Raw genomic sequence first — 23,765 nt, forward strand, 5'->3', positions numbered from 1 at the left:
ATGATCCACACAAGTTGGGAATGTGTGACATCTATTCCCAACTTGAGGGGGAGTGTTGAGTTTTGGGCTGGCATCACTTGTTTTTATTTACATAACATAGTTAGGGAGTTATTGAGCCCAAGACCCATTAGTTTATGTTTAAGTTAAGAGTGTTTATTTAGATTTTACAAGTAGTCGACTTACTAAGGGCATAGTTGTCTTTGTATTCAGTTTTTATTTGTGCGTATATAAGCTAATGAAAGGGGTGGTCAGACCTAATTTTTGGCTTTTCCAATCCTCTTCAATTTCTCTCCTCTTTTCTTCTCTACATAAACCTTCTCTTCTCTTTCTTTTCTCTTTCTTACATAGGTTTTATATCAAAACAGATCTTCTAAACTTTTATACTGTTAGTAGGGAGATTGTTGTACTTGTCAATGACCCGCTCTGATATTGCCTATGTTGTAGGAGTTTTGAGTCAATACATGCATTCACCTAAAGTGCCATACATGGAAGCTGCTAAGAGGGTTCTCAGATACTTGGAAAAATACTCTAAAACAGGATTTTTTAAGAAGCATGATCACTTAAGGGTGGAGATGTATACAAATGCTGATTGGGGAGGTCCAATGAATGATAGGAAGCCCACCGGTGGGTATTGTACCTTTGTGGATGGAAATCTAGTAACATGGAGGAGTAAGAAGCAAAGTGTAGTAGCAAAGTCTAATGTTATGGATGCCTTCCTCGGGAAGACGTACCATCGCCGCCAGCAGCAACAGGCCCCGGGCCCACCGCCAGCAGCAACAAGGATTCAGTGATGCTCATCCTACCCAGTTCGGCAACAGCAGCCTTATCTAGATTAGATTAGCTCATTTTGCTTGTTCTTATCTCTTATCTTATCTTGTTAATAGCTTATCAGATTAGGATTAGCTTAGCTTATCTTATCTTGTTAGTAGCTTATCAGATTAGGATTAGCTTATCTTATCAGATTAGGATTAGCTTAGCTTATCTTATCTTGTTAGTAGCTTATCAGATTAGGATTAGCTTATCTTATCCTTAGCAAGATAAAACTGGAAGTCTCCCTATTCAGCAAGGAGACTCCCTTTGATTAGGACTCTTGTAATCTCCTATTTAAGGAGACCCCATTATTGAATGAGATATCAAATTATTCAGTCAAGAGTGAGTTAGGAGAGTTGGTGATCTCTTGGACAAATCACCGAAGGTGCCAAGATAGGTTCATCATGAGCAGGAAGGAACAAGGGAAAACAGGAGGTTTTCCCCGTGGACCGACCCGTGACGAGATCCTATTCCCGGGCCCGCAACAACTTGGTATCAGAGCAAGGCGTCATGGGAGATCTGGAGCAGCTACCTTCCAGGGTCCACGACCTCGAGCACCAACTCGTGGAGACCAGCTCCGAAGTTCGTGAGATCAAAGGTGAAGTGCGAGAACTGCGACGACTAATGGAGATGTTTCTTTCCAGCAGGGAAAGGAACTCTGACGGAGGAACAGCAGCTAACGACCGCCGGCCAGATCTGCCAGAGTCTTCCGGCGAACAGCAGTCCGTCGTCCACCGAACTCGTGGGTGCCCCCAAGACCAGCAGCAACGACCCCCTCTTCTGCTACCAGCCGGGAAATGAAGCCTCCCACGACCACCACCTCTAGAGCAGTGACAAGTACAGGCAGTAACATGGTCACTCCTCCCATCAAGCGCTTGACCAGGGCAGAAATGGCAGAGCGCCAAGCGAGAGGTCAATGTTTCAACTGTGATGACCTCTACTCGGCAGGACATAGATGCAAGAGGCTTTTTCGCCTTCTCATAGATGAGCAAGAGGAGGAGGAAGGGGAACCCGTCACATTCGAACCAGAGATCTCTCTCCATGCGATCACCGGTATTAAAACCTCTCAGACCATGCAGTTACAGGCACAGATCACAGGTCAGCCGGTGCGCATTCTCGTCGATTCAGGGAGCACACACAACTTCATAAGTGAACATGCAGCCCTGCAGTTAAAACTACCAATGGAACTCCGGCCGCGACTACAGGTAGCCGTCGCAAATGGTGAAAAAGTTCACAGTCCAGGGATTTGTAAGGACGTCCCAGTACAGGTCAATTCTGAACTAATTCTTGTTGATTTATTTGTACTCTCATTGGATGGGTTTGATATTGTTCTTGGGGTCAAATGGTTAATTACCCTAGGCCCGATTTTGTGGGACTTCAGCGCACTCACCATGACCTTCCACCTAAATGGCAAGCAAGTTTCATGGCATGGTTGCAGGGTTAAAGAAAAGACACCGCAGGTTCATGCACTCCAGACAGAACCGGCAGCCATGGAAAAACTTCTCGCCGAGTTTTCAGATCTGTTCCAGGAACCAAAGGGCCTTCCCCCTTCCCGAGCTTGCGACCATCGTATTCCTTTGGTGGCGGGTTCAGCACCAGTTGTTGTCAGGCCTTATCGCTACCCTCACTTACAGAAGGATGAGATAGAAAAACAATGTACAGCGATGCTGAACCAAGGGATCATACGCAAAAGTCACTCCCCCTTCCCTTCGCCGGTTCTGTTGGTGGCGAAGCAGGATGGAACGTGGAGGTTCTGTGTTGACTATAGAGAACTCAATGACCGGACGATCAAAGATAAGTTCCCTATTCCCGTTGTTGACGAACTGCTGGACGAGTCGCATGGTGCCCAGTATTTCTCTAAGTTGGACCTCAGGTCCGGATATTTCCAAGTTCGCATGGCTCCCGGTGACGTGAAGAAGACTGCTTTTCGCACCCACCATGGCCACTTCGAATTTTTAGTCATGCCATTCGGACTCTCCAATGCACCATCTACATTTCAGTCACTAATGAACGAGGTATTCCAGCCCCATCTGCGCAAATTTGTTTTAGTTTTCTTTGATGATATCCTCGTTTACAGCAAATCATGGGTAGAGCATGTCCACCATCTGAGGACCGTTTTCGTACTCCTACGCCAACACAGCTTATTCCTAAAACGGTCCAAGTGCTCCTTCGGGGAGCGACAGGTTCTTTACCTCGGCCACATCATCCATGGGCAGGGTGTAACAGTTGATAGTTCCAAGATTCAGGCTATAACAGAATGGCCCAAACCTCAATCCGCCAAGGCCTTACGCGGGTTCCTCGGTTTAACGGGTTACTACCGCAAATTTGTACAGAACTATGGAGTGTTGGCAGCCCCGTTAACCAACCTGTTGAAGAGAAACTCCTTCCGGTGGGACGACGCAGCTGATGAAGATTTTCTGTCACTGCGAAATGCACTGTCTTCAACCCCTGTCCTGCAATTACCTAATTTCGCCCTCGAATTTACAGTCGAGTGCGATGCTTCCGGAGTGGGTATCGGAGCCGTACTACAGCAGCAAGGGCACCCGATCGCTTTCTTCAGCCGCAGATTGGCTGACCGGCATCTGAAGCTTCCAGCCTATGAGCGCGAACTAATCAGCCTTGCCCGAGCCATCCAGCACTGGAGGCCGTATTTGTGGGGGCGGTCGTTCATCATCAAAACTGATCATTACAGCCTCAAATACCTGTTAGAGCAGCGTCTCACCACTTCCCCTCAGCAGCATTGGGTTAGCAAACTGCTCGGGTTTGACTTCCGGGTGGAATATAAGGCGGGATCCTCTAATCGTGCAGCTGATGCCTTGTCTAGGCGAGAAGAAGACGTGATGGTTCTATGTAGCATTTCCCAACCTCGGATCTCTCTATTTGATGACATTAAGAAGGCAGCACCACAGTCCCCAGAATGGTCGCTCTTACTGCAGAAGATCCAGACCGGCACGGCCGACCCCGATTGGTCACTTCACGACGGGTTGGTACTGTATAAGGGACAAGTCCATCTTCCAGCAGATTGCCCGTTGATTCCCACCATCATCACCAGCATCCATAACTCCACCCACGAGGGCATTCAAAAAACACTATACCGCGTCCGGACTGATTTCCATTGGCGAGGTATGAAGACTTCTATTCGAGATTTTGTCCAGAATTGCTCCACATGCCAACAGCACAAATGGGAAAACCTACACCCGGCAGGCCTCCTTCAGCCCCTTTCCATCCCATCGCAGATCTGGGCCGACATCTCCATGGACTTCATTGAGGGACTTCCCAAGGTAGGGGGCAAATCAGTTCTCTTTGTGGTAGTCGACCGCTTCTCTAAATACACGCACTTCATTCCTCTATCACATCCGTACAGTGCCACTTCGGTTTCCCTCGCCTTCTTTACACATATCTTTCGCTTACATGGGTTGCCGGAATCCATCGTCAGCGATAGAGACCCGGTCTTCACTAGTGCCTTCTAGAAAGAGTTATTTCGACTACACGGCACCACCCTAGCCTACTCATCAGCTTACCGGCCACAAACCGACGGTCAGACGGAAGTGGTTAACCGCACTATCGAGATGTATCTCCGCTGTTTCGTAGGCGATCAACCTCGACGGTGGTTGGAATGGCTTCCTTGGGCCGAGTACTGCTACAACACAGCCTACCATTCCTCCCTCGGCATGACTCCCTTTCGCGTCGTTTACGGCAGGGATCCTCCCCGCTTGCTGTCCTACGAGCCTGGATCTACTCGCTTGGACGCAATCGATCACTCCTTACAGGACCGCGACGCCCTCCTCGCCGACGTCCACATTCGCTTACAGCAGGCCCAGCTCCGCATGAAGCTCCACTATGATAAGCACCACCGGGAACTATCGTTCGATCCAGGACAATTTGTTTGGTTGAAGCTCCAGCCCTACCGGCAGCGCTCCTTGCGCCACAAGGCTGCCCCGAAGCTGGCCCCTAAGTACTATGGGCCCTACAAGGTTCTGCGACGGACTGGCAGTGTGGCCTACCAGCTGGAATTGCCAGAGACTAGCCGAATTCATGATGTCTTCCACATCTCCTTGCTGAAACCATTTACAGGTGTTCCCCCGGACCAAGTTCCCTCCCTGCCACCCTTGAAAGATGGCAAACTGGTCCCCCAGCCTAAAACTGTCACCCGCTCTCGTTTTAATCGTGGAATCTTTGAAGTCTTGGTGGAATGGTGTGATCTACCACCAACAGAAGCCACATGGATCCCATTGGCAGAGTTCCAAGCCACATATCCAGCTTTCGAGCTTGAGGACAAGCTCGTAGTCCAGGAGGGGAGTAATGTTATGGACGCCTTCCTCGGGAAGACGTACCATCGCCGCCGGCAGCAACAGGCCCCGGGCCCACCGCCAGCAGCAACAAGGATTCAGTGATGCTCATCCTACCCAGTTCGGCAACAGCAGCCTTATCTAGATTAGATTAGCTCATTTTGCTTGTTCTTATCTCTTATCTTATCTTGTTAATAGCTTATCAGATTAGGATTAGCTTAGCTTATCTTATCTTGTTAGTAGCTTATCAGATTAGGATTAACTTATCTTATCAGATTAGGATTAGCTTAGCTTAGCTTATCTTATCTTGTTAGTAGCTTATCAGATTAGGATTAGCTTATCTTATCCTTAGCAAGATAAAACTGGAAGTCTCCCTATTCAGCAAGGAGACTCCCTTTGATTAGGACTCTTGTAATCTCCTATTTAAGGAGACTCCATTATTGAATGAGATATCAAATTATTCAGTCAAGAGTGAGTTAGGAGAGTTGGTGATCTCTTGGACAAATCACCGAAGGTGCCAAGATAGGTTCATCACGAGCAGGAAGGAACAAGGGAAAACAGGAGGTTTTCCCCGTGGACCGACCCGTGACGAGATCCTATTCCCGGGCCCGCAACATCTAATGTTGGAGCCGAATATAGCCATGGCACATGGGGTTGCTGAAGTGCTTTGGATAAAAAATCTGTTGGGAGAGAGTGTTAATAGCCCTATGTCACTCTAATGCGACAATAAGGCAGCCATAAATATTGCATCTAACTCTGTCCTCCATAAGTAGAGAGAAGCTTGAGAGAGGTGATGTGTGCACTCCTTATTGTCAACATCAAGGATTAACTTCCGGATGTTCTTACCTTTTTTTTTCTTTGGTAACCAAGATGTTCTTACTAAGGGACTCCATTGTTATCTCTTTTGTTTCCACCCCTCGTAGTGTTATAGAGGCAATGCAGTCCCATCACTAGAAGGAAGCTATGAACCAAGCGATAGAGGCCCTAATAAAGAACCAAACTTGGGAGATTGTTCCTTGTCCTAAGTATAAGATTCTCATTGGGTGTAAGTGGGTTTACACTATTAAGCACAAGGCAGATGGCTCAATTGAGAGGTACAAAGCTCGACTTGTAGCCAAAGGATATACTCAAGCTTATGGAATTGATTATCTAGAAACCTTTGCTCTAGTTGCTAAAATGAACTCTATTCATGTGATCATATCTTTTGCTACCTATTACTCTTGGCCTTTATATCAAATGGATGTAAAGAATGCCTTCCTTAATGGAGACTTACAAGAAGAAGTGTATATAGACTTACCACATGGGGTAAGCTTTCCTAACAGTGAAGGAAAAGTTTGCCACTTGAATAAGTTCTTATATGGGCTCAAGCAGTCCCCTAGAGCCTAGTTTGAGAGGTTCAAAAATGCTACCTTAAATATTGGATTTTTTCAATCTCAGGCAAACCACACCCTATTTATAAGAAGAGGTGATGGTAGGGTAACAATGTTGATAATATATGTTGATAACATTGTTGTGACAGGCAACGATATCATGGGTATCGCTTAGTTAAAGTCTTTCCTTGCTTCTGAATTTGAGATTAAGGATCTTGGTGATCTCTGATACTTTCTTGGCATTGAAGTTGCAAGATCCAAGAAGGGAATTTTTCTATCACAAAGGAAGTATGTCCTTGACTTGCTTTATGAAGTTGGGAAATTAGGGTGTAAGCCTATAGAAACTCCAATTGATCCCAACCACAAGTTGAGTGCTACTGAAGGAGAAGTTCTTCCAGATAAAAGGATATATCAGAGATTGGTGGGTTGTCTCCTGTATCTCTATTTGACTAGACCTGACATGTCCTATGTTGTTGGAGTAGTTAGCCAATATATGCATAAACCCAGGACATCTCATATGCAATCAGTTAATAGAATTTTAGCCTACCTAAAAGGATGCCCTGGTAAAGGGATGTTCTATTCCAATCATGGCCATCTAAAGATTGAAGTTTATATAGATGTTGACTAGGTAGGGTCCATTAATGATAGAAGATCTACATCTGGTTATTGTGCCTTAGTTGGAGGCAATGTGGTTTCATGGAGAAGAAACAATCTGTAGTTTCTCGTTTTAGTGCTGAGGCAGAGTATAGGGCAATGGCTCATGGAGTGTCTGAACTACTTTGGTTGAAAACCTTATTGACTGAAATGGGCATCCAAGCAGATACCCCAATGAGATTATATTGTGACAATCAAGCAGCCATAAATATTGTTCATAATCCTATTCAACATGATTGTACAAAGCATATTGAGGTGGACAAACACTTTATTAGAGAAAATTGCTAGCGGAGAGGTTTTCCTTCCTTTCCTAAAGTCGGAAGACCAACTAGTTGATTGTCTCACTAAAGGTGTTCACTATCCAAAGTAAGAACCTTGTCAAGTTGGACATGATTGACATATATGTTCAACATGAGGGGGAGTGTCAAGAATGTTTAGACAAGGGTGTTTTACTCTTTCCTCATCATTTTGTATTTGGGCACCCAAGTATGGGCTTTCTTATAATTTTTCTTTCAAAATATAAAGAGCACTTTTAAGGGTGTGAACAGTGAACACACACACCTCTCCTCTTCTACAAACCCTAGATTTACAACTGGTACTAATTATGTACCATGGGCTAAATCTATGGAAGTTGAAATATGTTAAGGAAGATCAACCCAAGAGTGAGTTTGAAGGGTGAAGTGACTAGGTACAAGAAAATATGGCTGCCTTATGGAACCGTATGAAAAACAATATTAGTGTTAACTTATGTTTTTGGACACCACTAAGGAAATCTAGGAGCATGCCTAACAGTTGTATTCAAGGCAGGACAATGTAACAAGGATTTACCAACCTTACCAGGATTATTTCTCTCTTCAACAAGGTGATAAAAGTGTTAAAGAATATTAGGCTACCTTAAAAAGTCTACCGAATGAGTTGAATGTTTACCAACCTCTTTCCCCTGATTTGAAGGTACAACAAGCTCAACGGGAGCATTTAGATGTTCATATTCTTGTCAGGATTGAAGTCTGAATTTGAACATGTGAGGGCTCAAATCCTGGGTAGTAGTGATCTCCCCTCCCTACCAGAGGTGTTTTCTTGTATTCAGAGGATATGTCAACCCCATAATGATCATTCTACTACTTTAGAGAGGTCATCTTTAGTAGCGGCCAGAGGTGGTAGTGGCAGAGATGTTAGGGGAAGAAATGCAATTAAAGGTGCCAGCCGTGGTTTTAGGGGTGGTCATGGTACAATTAGAGAGTACACACATTGTGGTCGTGAGGGACACATTGTAGCCTTCTGTTATGAGTTGCATGGTCTACCATCTTCATGGGCCAATCATGTCATAGTTGAGGATGATTCTGGAATTAATGACTTTACTAATGAGTTGTCTGCCATAGGAGTTGGTAAGAGTAATGAGTTGGTCTCCATCACTCGTGAGGAATATGAGAGACTTCGTTAAGCTTTTTTTGTGCCTTCCAAGTCCACTACCACTCTTAAGTCAAGCACAACTTGTTTACTTTCCAGTTCTAGCCATTCACCATGGGTGATTGATTCTGGAGCTTCAAATCATATGATTGGATCTTTAGATCTTTTTGAGTCCTTGTCTACTCCTTCCACTATCCAAACAATTACCTTAATGATGTCACTTCTCCTATTAATGGTCTTGGTAATATTTCCCTTGGATCTGATATTAGTCTCAACTCTGCCTTTTGCATTCCAAAGTTTCATTTTAGTCTCTTGTCTGTAAGTAAACTCATGAAGTAATTAAACTGTTTAGTCACTTCCTTTCCTTCCTATTGTGTTTTCCAGGATCTTACAACGAGAAAGATGATTGGTGGAGGTCGTAAAGTTGGAAGACTACACTACCTAGTTGTCAATGGTTTGTCATGAGCTCTTCACTCATCCTTTACTCCTCACCAATGGCATTGCCGTTTGGGTCATCCTTCACTTCGTATTTTGAAGAAGCTAGTTCCTAGTTTGCCGTTAGTGTCTCAATTGGTTTTGAATCATGTCAACTCAGCAAGCATCACAAAGTTACTTTTGTTCCAGGGAAGATAATAGAGCCATGAGTCTTTTTGATCTTGTTCACTCAGATGTTTGGACTCCTAGTCATATGTCACCATACAATGGATTTCAATATTTTGTAACCTTTATTGATGATTATTCACAAATGACATGGATATATTTAATAAAAGAACGTTTAGAATTGTTTTCTATTTTTCTTTCCTTTCATGTTGAAATTCACAATCAGTTTGGTGTTTGTATTAAAGTGTTTCGTTTTGATAATGCAAAAGAGTACTTTCATAGTTCAGTTCAAGCTTATTTTGACACTCATGGTATTATACATCAATCATCTTGTTCCCACACTCCATAACAAAATGGTGTAGCAGAACGAATGAATCGACACATTATTGAGACAGCTCATGCATTATTACTCCAAATGGCTATTCCTAAAACCTACTGGAGTGATATTGTTCTCACTTCACGCTTCTTGATTAATAGTATGCCTACATCTGTCCTTGTTGGTGATTCTCCGTTTTCTATCATGTTCCCTACAGGATCTCCCTTTTCTCTCCCTCCTCATGTTTTCAAATGTGTTTGTTTTGTCCATAGGTTGGGCCCTGGACATGATAAACTTGAGTCCCAAGCAATCCAGTGTGTCTTCCTTGGCTAATCTCACACCCAAAAGGGTACAAATGTTAATGATCCTATCCTCCATAAGTCGTCTGTTGCTCCTAATGTCACCTTCTTTGAGAGTCTTCCTTATTTTTCTGGACAGGAACCCTCTCCCTCTATTCCTCTCCCATCTGCCTCTAGTGATGTGTTTATTCCCCTTCCCACTCTCAAAGAGCCTATTCGATCATCAATTCATAGAGTGTACATTAGACGTGCTTGGGAGCTTGCATTAGATTCTATGCCAGCTAAGACTCTAACTTCCGATCTTCCACCATCATCTGAACCGGTAGCAAATCATCCTCCATCAGAACTTGATCTTCCCATTGCATTACTTAAGGGTAAGCATGCTTGTACTAACCACCCTGCCTCTCGTTATTGCTCTCTTGCTCACTTATTTGTTGCCCACCAAAAATTTGTGTTCTATCTCTATTCCTAGGTTTGTTCCAGAAGCCCTTAACTCAACTGATTGGAAGGAAGCAATGGATGATTGATTTCACGCTCTCCAGTCTAACCACACATGGGACCTTACCCTCTTACCCCCTAGAAAACAAGCAATTGGATGTCGGTGGGTGTATATAATCAAACACAAACAAGATGGAAGTATTGAGAAGCTTAAAGCCCACTTGGTAGCCAAAGGCTATACCTAGACTCATGGTGTTGATTACTCTGAGACTTTCTCCCCAATAGCTAAGTTGTCATCTTTACGAGTTATTATTTCTCTTGTTGTCCACTTTGACTGGCCCTTGTACCAACTTGATGTCAAGAATGCCTTTCTTAATGGTGACCTTTAGGAGGAGGTGTACATGGAGCAACCTCCAAGGTATGCTGCTCAGGGGGAGGCTGGAAAGGTTTGTAAGTTGCACAAGGCCATTTATGGGCTAAAGCAGCCACCACGGGCATGGTATGGTAGATTCAGCAGTAGTAGTGTTGAGGTTGAGTACAGAGCAATGGCCCTACCACTTGTGAGTTGATGTGGCTGAAACATCTACTCCAAGAGGTAGGCATTCCTGTAGAGGAGCCTATCAAGTTGTTTTGTGATAATCAAGCTGCTATTCATATTGCTTCCAATCCGGGCTTTCATGAGAGGACCAAGCATATAGAAGTTGAGTGTCACTTTGTAAGAGAAAATGTGACAAATGGTGAGATTGTTACTCCTTATGTCAAGTCGGAAAATCAACTAGCAGATTTTCTTACCAAGAGCTTGTGTCGTACTAGAATGGATTATATTTGTAACAAGCTAGAGCTTTATAACATATATGCTCCAGCTTGAGGGGGAGTGTTGAAATATATTCCCATGAGGGGTATTTTTGTCTTTCGATATAACCTTGTATTTCCCCTGTTAAGAATCACTTAACAGGGGCATCTTTGTAACTTTACAATTGCTAAAACAGTGAATATCAGTTCAGGTCGATGGGGGAGAAGATGCATGTATCCATATCCATCTCTTGGATTTCAAGGAACAGGGGGGTGTATCCCCATCTCCCATATCTATATCCATATTTGTACATAGGGAATGAAACTTAGGCTAGGTTAGCCTGAACCAACTTAGAAAAAGTCAGGTTGGGCTGAACATTGTGTCAGGGTTGAAAAATGGCAACCTGGAGTTAAAATCTGTTGGAGGCCTCAAGCACCTTGACCAGACCCAAAGTTATACATGTAGATATAGATATTATGTATGTAATATATGTACCAAAATTTCCCCTTTAAAGACTATGATCTGTGGTGCAGTAATGTTATCTATTTAGATAAACTATAGCAAGTTTCAAAGAATTGAATGGTAGAAACTTCTTTTTAAAACCAAAAAGAGGTGAAGAAACCTGAGCCAACCTGAGTCCAGACTGACTAAACCCAACCTGATGTCTACCTTTGGGTTGGATTAAGGATTGATTGAAGAATAATAGATTGGGTTGGTTTAAGGTTTATCTTATGGAGTTGAAGGTCAAGTTGGGTTAAGGTGAGAGTATAGGGGATTTCGCACTTTGGATTGGGCTAGGGTTGACCTCAACCCAACCTAACCTGGTCCAAGTTGCACTTTATTTGTAAGCATCTTATAGAGGCACAACAATGGGTAATTTCTGATTTCTGCCTCATGGAGGGTTGGCAGAAAGGTTCATAGTGCCCAATTAATGAGGGACTTTCTAGACTAGCTTATTGTTTATTTTCCAGTCCAACCCACCAAGTATTGCATCTTTCCCCAAAAATAGTTCACAAATTTACTGATTTTTTTTTCAAATAAACATGAGACAAATGACCTTTTTCCACATGGCAAATAATCTATTTATTTAATTTTTTTTGGTAAAAAAAAAAGGAGCTACACAAGATGGTGGGGTAGCTCAACCCCAAACATAAAACCACCAAATAAAGGCTAAAGAGAAAGGCAGATCAGCACTAAAGAAGGAGGAGCATCCAGAGAGGAGAGAGCTTCCTGTGCTGCTCAGTTTGCTGCTAGGTTGGCTTCATGGAAAACATGATGGTATGTCACTCTGCAGTCCAACAGTTCACTAGACTTCCAGCATTCCTCGATAATGATTTTCGGTCTTCAAGGCACTTCAGGCTTCCTCTTCAGACACAATGTTTAGTTAAATTTTCTAATAAAGAGTGGGGGAACATGGACAATCATATGGACACATTTTGGGTGATACCTACCAAAGATGACCAAGAAACTTCCAACAGCCAGAATTCTCAAATTATTTGGCCTGAATAACAAAACCTAATAGTACAGACTCCATTTCATCATTCCACCTTACCAAAGGCCATATCCTCTCTTAGGTTTTGTGTCTTCAGCTCCTTTCTCAGTTCCTCAACCCATGTTCCTTTTAAGCTTTAGCCTACTCCTAGATCCTCTAAATCCCCAAAAATTACTCTTCACGGACTTCACCTATACAATAAATGTTGTTCTGTGTCCAAACCATCTAAGTCTACCCTTATTTTGTAACCTATTGTGGATACTCTTATATTCCTATCACATTCATTTCTATGTTTATGATTACGGAACATCCCTTTTCTTTTTTATAAACCGGGCAAAACCCTGGTAAAAAGACAAAGAAGCCACCGCCAGTTATGACAAAAGTCAAAACATGGGTGTATTTTTGTCTTTAAATACAGCCACTTTTTGAGTAGCAAAGTGCCCCTTTACTAAAAATATGATGTGCCAAATCACACCCCTTTTCTAATTCTATGCTGTATAGCCTTGCATTTGTACTGGTGTAGCGTCTCTCAATGCAATGGTTGATTTTCACTGTTTCAACATATTTCTTGTTGCTTTTAGGGAAACTCATAAGGTAAACTGAACTAAGCTAAGGTGTATGGTACAAAGGTTGGAGGCAGTTTGTGATTTGGAAGAGAGCATTTAGCAGGTTAGATGCTACAAAGAGAACATTGGCCAGGACATCTCGTATAACTTTTTTGCTGGAGCTTGGAGTCCCCATTAGAATGCATGAAGATTTTGGGAATCAGATCCACATGGATGTCTTTTCCAGAACTATTTAGGTACAAATATTTATGCAGGATAAACAATAGCAGGTGTACCCTCCAACTTTCTACCCAGTTAATTAGCCATGAGACATTATCAGCTATGCATGCAATCAGTGAATAGCATTTTTCATCCTCATTTTAGGAAATGGTCTACATGGCTTGTCCTCTGGTGAGTTGGTGAAAGATTGTTTGGTTTAGATGCTGTAGAGCATGAAGTTTTATGGATGCAATCAGTGAAGAGCAGCTCTCATCCTCATCTTAGGAAACGGTCTGCATGGCTTGTCCTCTGGTGAGTTGGTGAAAGCTTGTCTAGTTTTAGTGACTTGATTTGCCTTCATCACCAAGACAGTACATGAGAAGCCCTCCTTTCACTCAATTGAAACTAATCTAATGGAGAAGGGAAAATCTATTTCATGCAGTAACAAGTTCTTAAGGTAGCCTTATCCGCCAAAATGCTATCTTTTGGTTCCTCTAAATGAATAATCATCGAGTCCTTTTTCTGGATGATACATACAAAGAGACCCACATAGCAGTAAAGTAATTAGTGAATCTCCAACAGATATTTATAATTACTTCCTTTGTTTCCTGTTAACAAAAAACAGTAAAGGGTAGAATGTAGAGGGATATACAAGAAGTATACAGGGCATCTTGCTGATAGACACAGAAAGGTCAAGTCAGAGTCCTATGTTGAACAATAGCAGGGAGTAACACCAACTAGCAAACTACCCTGTACTCTGTCAGAGGCAACTGTAAATATTCAGCCTTAATGAAATTCTAATCTTATGAATATGGTTATCTTTACCGTGGTGTACCCAAATAGGACCTAGTACTAATAAAGTCCTAAAACTAGGTAATCAAGTACAGTTGACACTGTTAACTCAACATTCAAATGGAATAGCTAAAACAAATGTAAAGATGCCAACTTGATGCCTAACTAATGCTTAAATGATTCAAATGATTCATGATGACAAAATCTTTCTGTTTTTTTTTTTTTTTTTTTTTGGGGGGTGGAGGGGGAGGGTTGGAGGTTTGGGGGTTATGACAAATAGGGTTGTGAAATCAAACGCAGGGTTTAATTCATTTCTTTCTTTTTTTCATTTTCATGTTTGAATGTTACATGCATAGTGATACACAAGTAACAGCACGCCAATTATAGCTGGAGAGGTACTAACCACTAATAAGGTCGATATATATTTTGTTATTTTTAAATAAGTATAAATTGGTGCAAAAGCCCTTACAAAACCAGTTATTTCCTGGTAAAACGTTTTCAAAACCATGATACATCACAAAATAACGAGTCCGGATCTGCAACAGAGTACAGACGACGGTTGGGACATTTTGAAGGAACAGGGGAAGAAAACAATATCCTTTTTCTTATGAAAGATAATCAATTTTCAGTTTTTAGGTAATTTAAACAGTAAGATAGGAAATAAATAATAACCAAAGTTTTCCAGAGAAACTAAAAACAAATTATCCTTTTTAACAAAGAAGAAAAAAAAAAGAATAATATTCCAATCTTCTGTCCAACCAAACATAAGAAAGGAAAACGAATTTGTCTTACAGAAAGATCTTCAGAAGTTGTTTCCAAGCAAATGAAAAGCGGTACAACTAATAACTATTTTCCTTCAAACATCTTTCAGAAACATATTCGAAAGAACGAAGATTTTAAAACCAGAAAAGAAAAAAAAAAAACAAACTTTAATTTCACAACAATCGGATGGAAGGAGAAATGAGGCCAAATGAAAGAACAGCCCTAAAGATAGCAACGTAAAGGAAACAGCAGAACAAAATAATGAATACAGTAACGACCTGCTTAATTACTTACTGTACATTTATTAATCGTTATCAAGCTAGAACAGTTTAAACGATAAATTTATAAAAACGAAACGTATACAGAATAAAATGTGCAAAAGAATAAAGCAGAGGATACGTGATGTTATTTTGATGAGCTATATAACACCTTTTGTTCTTTTCACCAGTCTTAGGCAACCAGGTGGGATGAATTGAATAGAAAATGGCGGAACGCGCGAACATCCAGAGAAATCAGAAAAGGAGAACCATACTCCACTGATGTGATTCTTCAGTCAACAGAAAGCCATCACCAAGCCACGGTTATTTCCACTACGCTCCGATACTCCCCTTTTCATTCAATAGAAGTGAAGCAGAGTAGGAACTACGGATCACGGAACTAAAAGAAGGAAAAAAAAGAACAATTACCGAACCAGGCAACAGACGAGGGTTCCCTCCAGGAATCTTCCTAAAATGGTAAAATAATTCGTATCTTTCAATGGACGTGACGATAGTATATGACGTGTATGCATTGAAGAAGAATAATTCGTATATCCTTGCTACTTTAGTTCTTTTGATGAAAGTTTTGTACAAGTTAACATATGGACCTCACCACGGAACAAATCCTCAATGGAGAATAGTAATTTCAGAAGATGCATTTTTAAGATGGCTAGTTTTTGGTTGATGAATTGTTTTAAAGATTAATTAGTTACTTAGATTTAAGAGAGAATAGCAAAAAAAGAAAATAGAGAAAATTTGGTAGGGTATTTTAGTAATTTAACGGTTTTTGTTATCTAACTTAACGGTGAAAGAGGTATTTACCGCAATGTAAAAATTTAAGGGGACTTTTGTTGCAAATTAAAGTACAGGAGAGTTTATGGCAGACCTATAGTACAAGGGAGGTCTTTATAATTTATCCAAAAAAACGTTGATCCGCTCTGCGACACTGGCCCTAAGAGTGCAAATCGGTTGATCCGATTTAACAGTTTATACTGTTTCGGACTCCAACTTCGTGTTGCCTATTGAAATTTTGACAACGTTGCACCTATCTGTGAGCCACCAATTTAATGCAACGCTTTTTGCTTAAAAAGAATGTCTGAGACCCAATCCTCATCCCACCTGATGTAACAAAGTTTATTATAATAAATTCAATATTACATATTTATATAATCATTAGATATAGAAGTAAAAAACAAAAAGTAATCCATTTTATAAAGAAATATGAAACGGACTCGGATTAGCTCCACCCTAGATCTGATAGGATTTTGCATTGGAATCAGATTTTAATTGGATTGAAATCGGAAGTGGCTGTACTTGATCCGAATCCAACCCATTTACAGCTCTAGTGCCATAGATACAATCAGTTTAATTTATTATCTGAGAAGTACGTTTCTTCTATAGCAAGCACAAAATTCTATTTAAAAGTCTTTAAAGCAAAGGCACAGATGAATAAGATGGTAATAAATTAAATTAAATCCATATAAATATGTTTTTTTTTCATCTTCTTATATCAAGTTAAAGTTAGCAGCTCTCCAAATTGTAACCATGTCATCCCAAGCTCGCAGATGTAACACTCTTTTCCAAAATCAAGGCTCTTCCTATGCGACACCCTAGTTCACCCAACAATCCCAGCGTCAAAGGTTCAATGTTGTGTTTTTTCTTTTAATTTTTTTCTTTCTTTTTTTTTCAAATTTTGTTCAATAGGGCTACACTAGGGGTGGGGTGGACATGAAATTGATTTTTTCTCAAGATGTTTGAATTCAATTCAAAAAAAGTTTGATTTAATTTGAACCAATTCGAGATTCAAGCTAAGCGTGAGCCTCTCTCTCTATATATATATATATTATTGATGGATTTGAGATTGAGCTCAAGCCAAGCAAAACATATAAAATTTTGAGCCAAGCTGAATTCGAGTCAGAAATGCTATGTCAAACTGAAATACCAATGTTTTAAAAACCGGTTCAGAGGTTGAACCATTTTTGCCTCTGATTCGCGGTACACCAGTTCAATCGGCGGGGTCAAACGGTTCAGACCATGCCATGTCATCATATATACATACATGCATGCATATATATATATATATATATATATATATATATATATATATATACATATATGTGTATAATTATATATTTTATCAATAAATAATATATAAATATGTTTTAGATATGTTATATGTATTTTTATATTTAATTTATGTTTTTTAATTCAGTTTTAAATTTAATTTATATATATAATTTTTTTTGTAAAAATAGCAAGACCTGAGCTCCCTACTAAGGACGAGCTCCCTACTAGGAGCCCGAGCTCCCTACTAAGGACCTGAGCTCCCTACTAAGGACCTGAGCTCCCTACAAGGAGCCCGAACTCGCTACTAAGGACCCGACCTCCCTACAAGGAGCCCGAGCTCTCTCCTGGGCCATAAACCTCACCAGGCCGTGACCCGAGCTGGCCCATGGAAGCTCGGAGCATTCCCCAAACCGAACTCAAGACTTTGTCCCCCCCGTTACTCCGGCACTTCGCCTCCGAAACGCCAGACTAACCAAGCATACCATACCTGACACCAAGGATGTCCGTTTCCAAGGGCGGCGCACCTGACTGATTTGGGATCTGACGCTTGACAGCTGCACTTCAAACGGCCTCCTGCCACCGCCACCTGCCACCGTCGTCACCAGCCGCAGAAACGACTCCGACAAAAGGAGTAGTGGCGGTTCTGCCCGGACAGAAGGGATGACATCCAAACTGGTAGGAACTCAGAGATAGTCAGGTGCGATCTGACAGAAGCCTGGAAGTGAGTGCGCGAGGTGGTTATAAAAGGCTCCCTACCCCCAAGAACAAGGTATGCAAACTTTGCGCTATCTGGTTTATCTTGCCTTTGAAGGATTCTAACTTGAGCTTCGGAGCCTCTACATCGGGTTCTCCCCGGAGCTTCTTCATCTCCCCCGTTTTAGGTCCCCAATTACTCAATTCAGAGGCAAGGTCGTTGATAGCTAAGACCGGCCGGATTGCGCATCATCAATTAGCGCCGTCTGTGGGAACATGCTTCAAAAAGCCTCCCTCCAAACTCTCATACCCCCTTTTTTCTTCTTCAAAAAACCCAACGCTCATGGCCTCTTCCAGCAACGCCGGACGCGGCACAGAGACAAACACCACCGGGGAACAGCTTCAAGTTCCCGTGGTGTGCGTTGGACAGTTCACCATCCCCCTTTCGGTGGATGGAATCCCCAATTTAAGTACGCCACAAGCAGTGGCGCCCATAAACCTCCCTGCCACAAACATCCCCTTTCCTCCCTCTATTGAGACAACCTTTACTGAACCGACTGCCGTCCCCCTGGCAGCCAGCCAAAACCGGTTAGATGACCTGATGCAGTGCATGCGGGCAATGCAAGCCCAAATGCAACAGTTTTAGCAACACCAGCTTCACCAGCACCAGGTGCTGCACAACATCTCCCAGTATCACTATCAACAGCAGTTCCCCCAACTGCCACTGAACCAACCATTACTTCCACCTCGCCACCCCTGCTCCGAGGCCGGCCAAGGCCTCCCCGCAGGATGGACGCCCCCACCAAGGCAAGGCCTCCAGGCCCCAGAACCCCCCTAATAGCCAGGCCTCTTCCCCAGGCCGAAGAAAGAAAAAAGTCATCCCCGCCTCGCAGCTCGTAGGCGGGTCGGGCACCTCGCCCGCGAGATCGGCACCTTGGCGCTCCAAGCCCGAGTTCCCACTCGCGAGAAACCGATTCAGCGCACTGGCAGCAGCGGACTACCAGCATTCCAGGCCCATCGAGCTCGGCAGCATGGAGGCCAGCAGTGCAGGTACAAGGCCCACTCAACAGCGAAGGCGTCGTCGAAGTCGCCGAACCGCCACCCGTGTCCTGTCAGAGCTCAGAGGCAAAGAGACGAGCTCGGACGAGGCAAAAGTCACCCCGATTCTCTCAGTTCCCTCCCCCCTCGCCTCAGAACTCCTAGCGGTCCCCCTGCCCAGAGATTTCAAGCTCCCGCCTCTGGACAAGTATGACGAGTCCTTCGACCCCAACGACCACGTTGACGCTTTCTAGTCCCAAATGCACCTCACCAGGGCCAGCGAATCATGCATGTGCGTGGCCTTCACCACCACCCTCCGGGGGGAAGACCGCACTTGGTACAGGAACCTGGCCCCCGGGTCGATAAAGTGCTGGGCTCAATTCGTGCAGGTCTTCACCGCACACTTTGTCACCAGCAAACAGTGTCCCATAGCAGAGGAAAGCATCTTCGGAGTAGTCCAAAGGGAAGGAGAATCCATACGGGGCTACATCAAGCGATTCAACGAAGCATGCTTGCAGATACCGCGGTTAGACCCCGCGGTGCAGCTCGCGGCAGCAAAAAGAGGGGTAACGCACAAAGAATTCAAATGGCACATGGTAGCTAATCAGCCCGCAACCGTGACCGAATTCCTCAAGCTCGCGGACAAGTTCATGAGGACAGAGGAAGAAATCAACCAACGAATCGAGGGCGGAAACGAGAAAAGAAAGAGGGAAGGCGAGCCCTCTAACCCAGTCGACCGGAAAAACCCGGCCCGAGAGCCAAAGCCGAACCAGTCATTTCGAGCTCCCCTAGCAGTTCAGACGGATTACACGCCACTGAACACAAGGCGGACCGAGATCTTAATGACGATCAAGGATGCCCCATGCGTGAAGTGGCCACCCCGCCTAAAGGGAAATCCGAACGAAAGAAATAAGAATTTGTATTGTAATTTCCATAGAGATCATGGTCACAGTACCGAGCAGTGCAATTTGTATTGTAATTTCCATAGAGATCATGGTCACAGTACCGAGCAGTGCAATAATCTCCGGGACGAGATAGAGGGGCTCATCCGTCGCGGATACTTGAGAAACTTTGTCCAGCACAACAATAATAATAAGGCAGATCGGACAGGGGAGCACGAAAAGGATGCCCCCGAATCTAGCAGCAGGCCTGCCGAACCATTACAGCGACAGCCTCCGGTGGAGAGGCCAGTTCAGGGAACCATCCATGTAATTGTGAGAGGTTCGGTGGTAGCAGGGTGTACCTCGGCAGCAGCTCGAACTTCAGTTCGCGAAGCGGCCCTCGAGGAACGGAACCCTCCAAAGAGACCAAAGACCGAAGAACCAATCTTCTTCACGGAGGACGACGCGCGAGGAGTCCGCTACCCCCACGATGACGCGCTTGTCATTAAACTAAGGATCGGCGACTTCGAGGTCAGACGCGTACTCGTAGACTCGGGCAACTCGACAGACATCCTCTTTAAATCAGCGTTTGACCAGCTACAGCTACGAAGGAGCGAACTAAAGCCCGCGAACACTTCCCTGGTGGGTTTCAGCGGAGAGGAAGTCAGGCCCCTCGGGAAAATAACAGTACCTGTGGAAGTCGGCACATGGCCTTGCGCGGTCAGGCTCAACCATGACTTTCTGGTGGTCGCGACCCCCTCCCCATACAATGCCATAATAGGGCGGCTGATCACGCATATCCTACGGGCGGTGGTCTCCACCTACTATTTGGCCATGAAGTTCCCTACAGACTTCGGTGTGGGGGTAGCACGGGGCGACCAGCTCGAGTCCCGCAAGTGTTATGTTGCCGCCCTGAAGGGAAAAACCAAGGCAGCCGGCGACCTCGATCTGGAGCGGCCTGCGGAGCAAGGCGAGGAACGAGCTTCGCCCACAGAAGAAACAGTCGCAATCCCAACTTCGCCTACGGACCCAGCTCGCACACTCCAGATTGGTGCTTCCATCATCGAACCCCTACAGACCGAACTGGTGAGTTTTTTATTTCAAAATTTAGATATTTTTGCATGGTCCGTGGCCGATATGCCCGGTATTGACCCTGGCCTTATAACTCACAAACTCAACACTGACCCTATAGTCAGACCCGTTAGACAGAAGAAACGCAACTTAGCCCCAGAGCGCTGGAGGGCGGTCGACGAGGAGGTCGAGAAGCTCCTCGCAGCAGACTTCGTAAGGGAGGTTCATTACCCGAGCTGGTTGGCCAACCCTGTGCTGGTAAAAAAGGCGAACGGCAAGTGGCGCATGTGCGTCGACTACACCGACCTGAACTGAGCTTGCCCGAAAGATTGCTTCCCCCTCCCCAGAATTGACCGCCTAGTGGATGCGACCTCGGGACATGAGTTGCTAAGCTTCCTGGACGCTTACTCAGGCTACAACCAAATCCGGATGGACCAATCCGATGAGGAAAAACCAGCTTCATAACCGAGTTCGGGCTGTACTGTTACAAGGTCATGCCCTTCGGATTAAAAAATGCCCGGGCGACCTTCCAAAGACTTGTAAATAGGCTATTTCGACCCCTGATTGGCACCAAGATAGAGTGCTATGTAGACGACGTGGTCGTCAAGACATAGTTTTCACAAGAATTAATACAAGACTTAGATTCTGTCTTCCAAACCCTGCGTCAGTTTAGCATGAAATTGAACCCCAACAAATGTGTCTTTGGCGTCACCTCGGGCAAATTCCTGGGCTACGTTGTCAATTAGCCTGGTATTGAGGCCAACCCGGACAAGATAAAAGCCATCCTAGATATGAGACCACCTCGGAAAGTAAAAGAAGTTCAGAGGCTAAACAGCCGCATAGCCGCTCTAAGCCGCTTCATGTCCAAGTCAGCAGACTGCTGCCTACCTTTTTTCAAAGCAATCAAAGGCAAAGGGTTCGAGTGGACCCAAGACCGCTAGCTTGCGTTTGACGAGCTAAAAGGTTACCTCGCCAGTGTGCCAACCTTAGCCCGGCCCGAGGAGGGCGAGGTCTTAGAACTGTACCTCTCGGCAAGCGACGAGGTGGTCAGTTCGGTACTAATAAAGGAAATAGACCGGGTCCAGCGACCCATATATTATGTTAGTAAAATTTTGCAGGGAGTAGAGACAAGGTACCCGCAGATAGAAAAGCTAGCATATGCACTGGTGATAGCAGCTCGGAAACTCCGCCCGTACTTCCAGGTTCACACCGTCATCGTCTTGACCAACAAACCTCTAAGACAAGTTTTACTCAAACCCAAGGTTTCCGGTCGACTGACGAAGTGGGCCATCGAACTCAGCGAGTACGATCTCCAGTACAAGCCGAGAACTGCCATTAAGGCCCAAACCTTGGTAGATTTTGTCGCAGAATGCACGTTTAGCCCCGAAGCCCCTGAGCCGGTCGAGCCCGAGGTCCCCAGTTCGGGCGAGCTCGGAGCTCCCAAGACAATCGAGCCCGAACCTCATGGAGTAGCAGGCGGCATAGCATCTCTCCTGGTTAGACCAAGCGCGAACTGGGATGAGGAGCCCTGGATCCTTCACGTAGATGGCTCCTCGAACCAGCAAGGCAGCGGGGCTGGAATAGTGTTACGCGGCCCGAGCGAGACAAGGTTGGAATACACACTACGCTTTGAGTTCGCGGCGTCCAACAACGAGGCGGAGTACGAGGCACTGATAGCCGGGCTGAACCTAGCACACAAGGTTGGAGCAAAGCACGTAGTTATCTGTAGTGATTCCCAGCTCGTGGTCAACTAGGTTACGGGCGAATATGATGCACATGAGTTCACTATGATTGCATACTTAGCAAAAGTAAAGGAGACTCTGCTCAACTTCCAGTCACACTTCATCAGGCAAATCCCGAGGTCAGAGAACACCGAGGCCGACGCCCTGTCCCGGTTAGCCAGCACGAGTCACAACGCCATGAGAACCATGTACATAGAGGACTTACCTCGGCCCAGCATTCTCAGTGGGGCAGGAGAGGTCGCTCCCGTCACTGAAGCAGAGCCGAGCTGGATCGACCCACTCGCGAACTTCCTGCTAGATGGAACCCTCCCCGTAGATCGCAACACAGCCAAGAGGGTGCAGCGCCAGGCAGCCAAATACGTCATGATAGACGAACGGTTGTACCAACGATCCTACACGCTCCCCTACCTACGGTGCTTGCGCCCAGCCGAAGCCGAGCTAGTACTCCGCGACACTCATGAAGGCTTGTGCGGCAGACACCTGGGGGGCAGAGCCCTCGCCCAAAAAGCACTACGACAAGGATACTACTGGCCAACGATGAAGACCGAAGCCATCGAGCTCGTCAGAAAATGCGACAAGTGTCAGAAGCATGCCAATATCCACCATCAGCCCGCTGCCGACCTCAAATACCTCACCAGTCCATGGCCCTTCGCCCAATGGGGCATCGACCTTCTGGGGCCATTCCCACCAGCGACAGGTGGGAGAAAATTCCTAGTGGTGGCAGTAGATTACTTCACAAAGTGGATAGAAGCTGAACCTCTGGCAACAGTTACAGCACGAAACATACAGAACTTCTTTGGAAGAACATAGTATGTCGCTTCGGGCTACCTCGGGTACTGATCTCCGACAACGGCAAACAGTTCAAGGATATCAAGTTCCAAGAATGGTGCCAAAGTATGGGAATTAGTTAGAACTTCACGTCGGTTGCACACCCGCAGGTAAATGGCCAAACAGAAGTAATGAACAGAGCCATCCTCCGCGGACTGAAAGCACGACTAGACCGAGCCAAAGGGTTATGGGCAGACGAACTACCAAGTGTTCTATGGGCTCACCGAACCACGGAAAAAACCGCCACAGGAGAGAACCCCTTTAACCTTACCTACGGCACCGAGGCGGTGATCCCAACGGAAATCGAAGTACCTACACTGCGATTAGAAGCATACGACGAGCAGACAAACGAAGGCGAGTTGCGCACCAACCTCGACCTACTGGACGAGGTGAGAGACCTCG

General features: G+C 44.7%; 1 protein-coding gene across 4 annotated transcripts in view; it reads right to left on the reverse strand.

Moving 5' to 3' along the window:
* LOC104613241 (putative calcium-transporting ATPase 13, plasma membrane-type) overlaps positions 1–15,625 on the reverse strand; it is a 34,630-nt gene extending 19,005 nt beyond the window's left edge. For 2 of the 4 annotated variants that reach the window (XM_088895111.1, XM_010280978.2), the window contains exon 1: positions 15,216–15,622. Coding sequence is in view for 2 of the 4 variants with exons in the window: in XM_010280977.3 (XP_010279279.1) it covers positions 15,186–15,289 (104 nt within the window). In the remaining 2 variants the exon portion in view is untranslated. Of the gene's footprint in view, positions 1–15,185 lie in introns of all 4 variants that reach the window. The other 2 variants (XM_010280977.3, XM_010280976.3) reach the window with 2 other exon arrangements.
* Between the last annotated feature and the right edge of the window lie 8,140 nt (positions 15,626–23,765).

This window comes from Nelumbo nucifera, chromosome 1 (assembly GCF_055504915.1).
Source record: "Nelumbo nucifera cultivar China Antique chromosome 1, China Antique-T2T, whole genome shotgun sequence".
In the NCBI taxonomy this organism is placed as follows: Eukaryota; Viridiplantae; Streptophyta; class Magnoliopsida; order Proteales; family Nelumbonaceae; genus Nelumbo; species Nelumbo nucifera.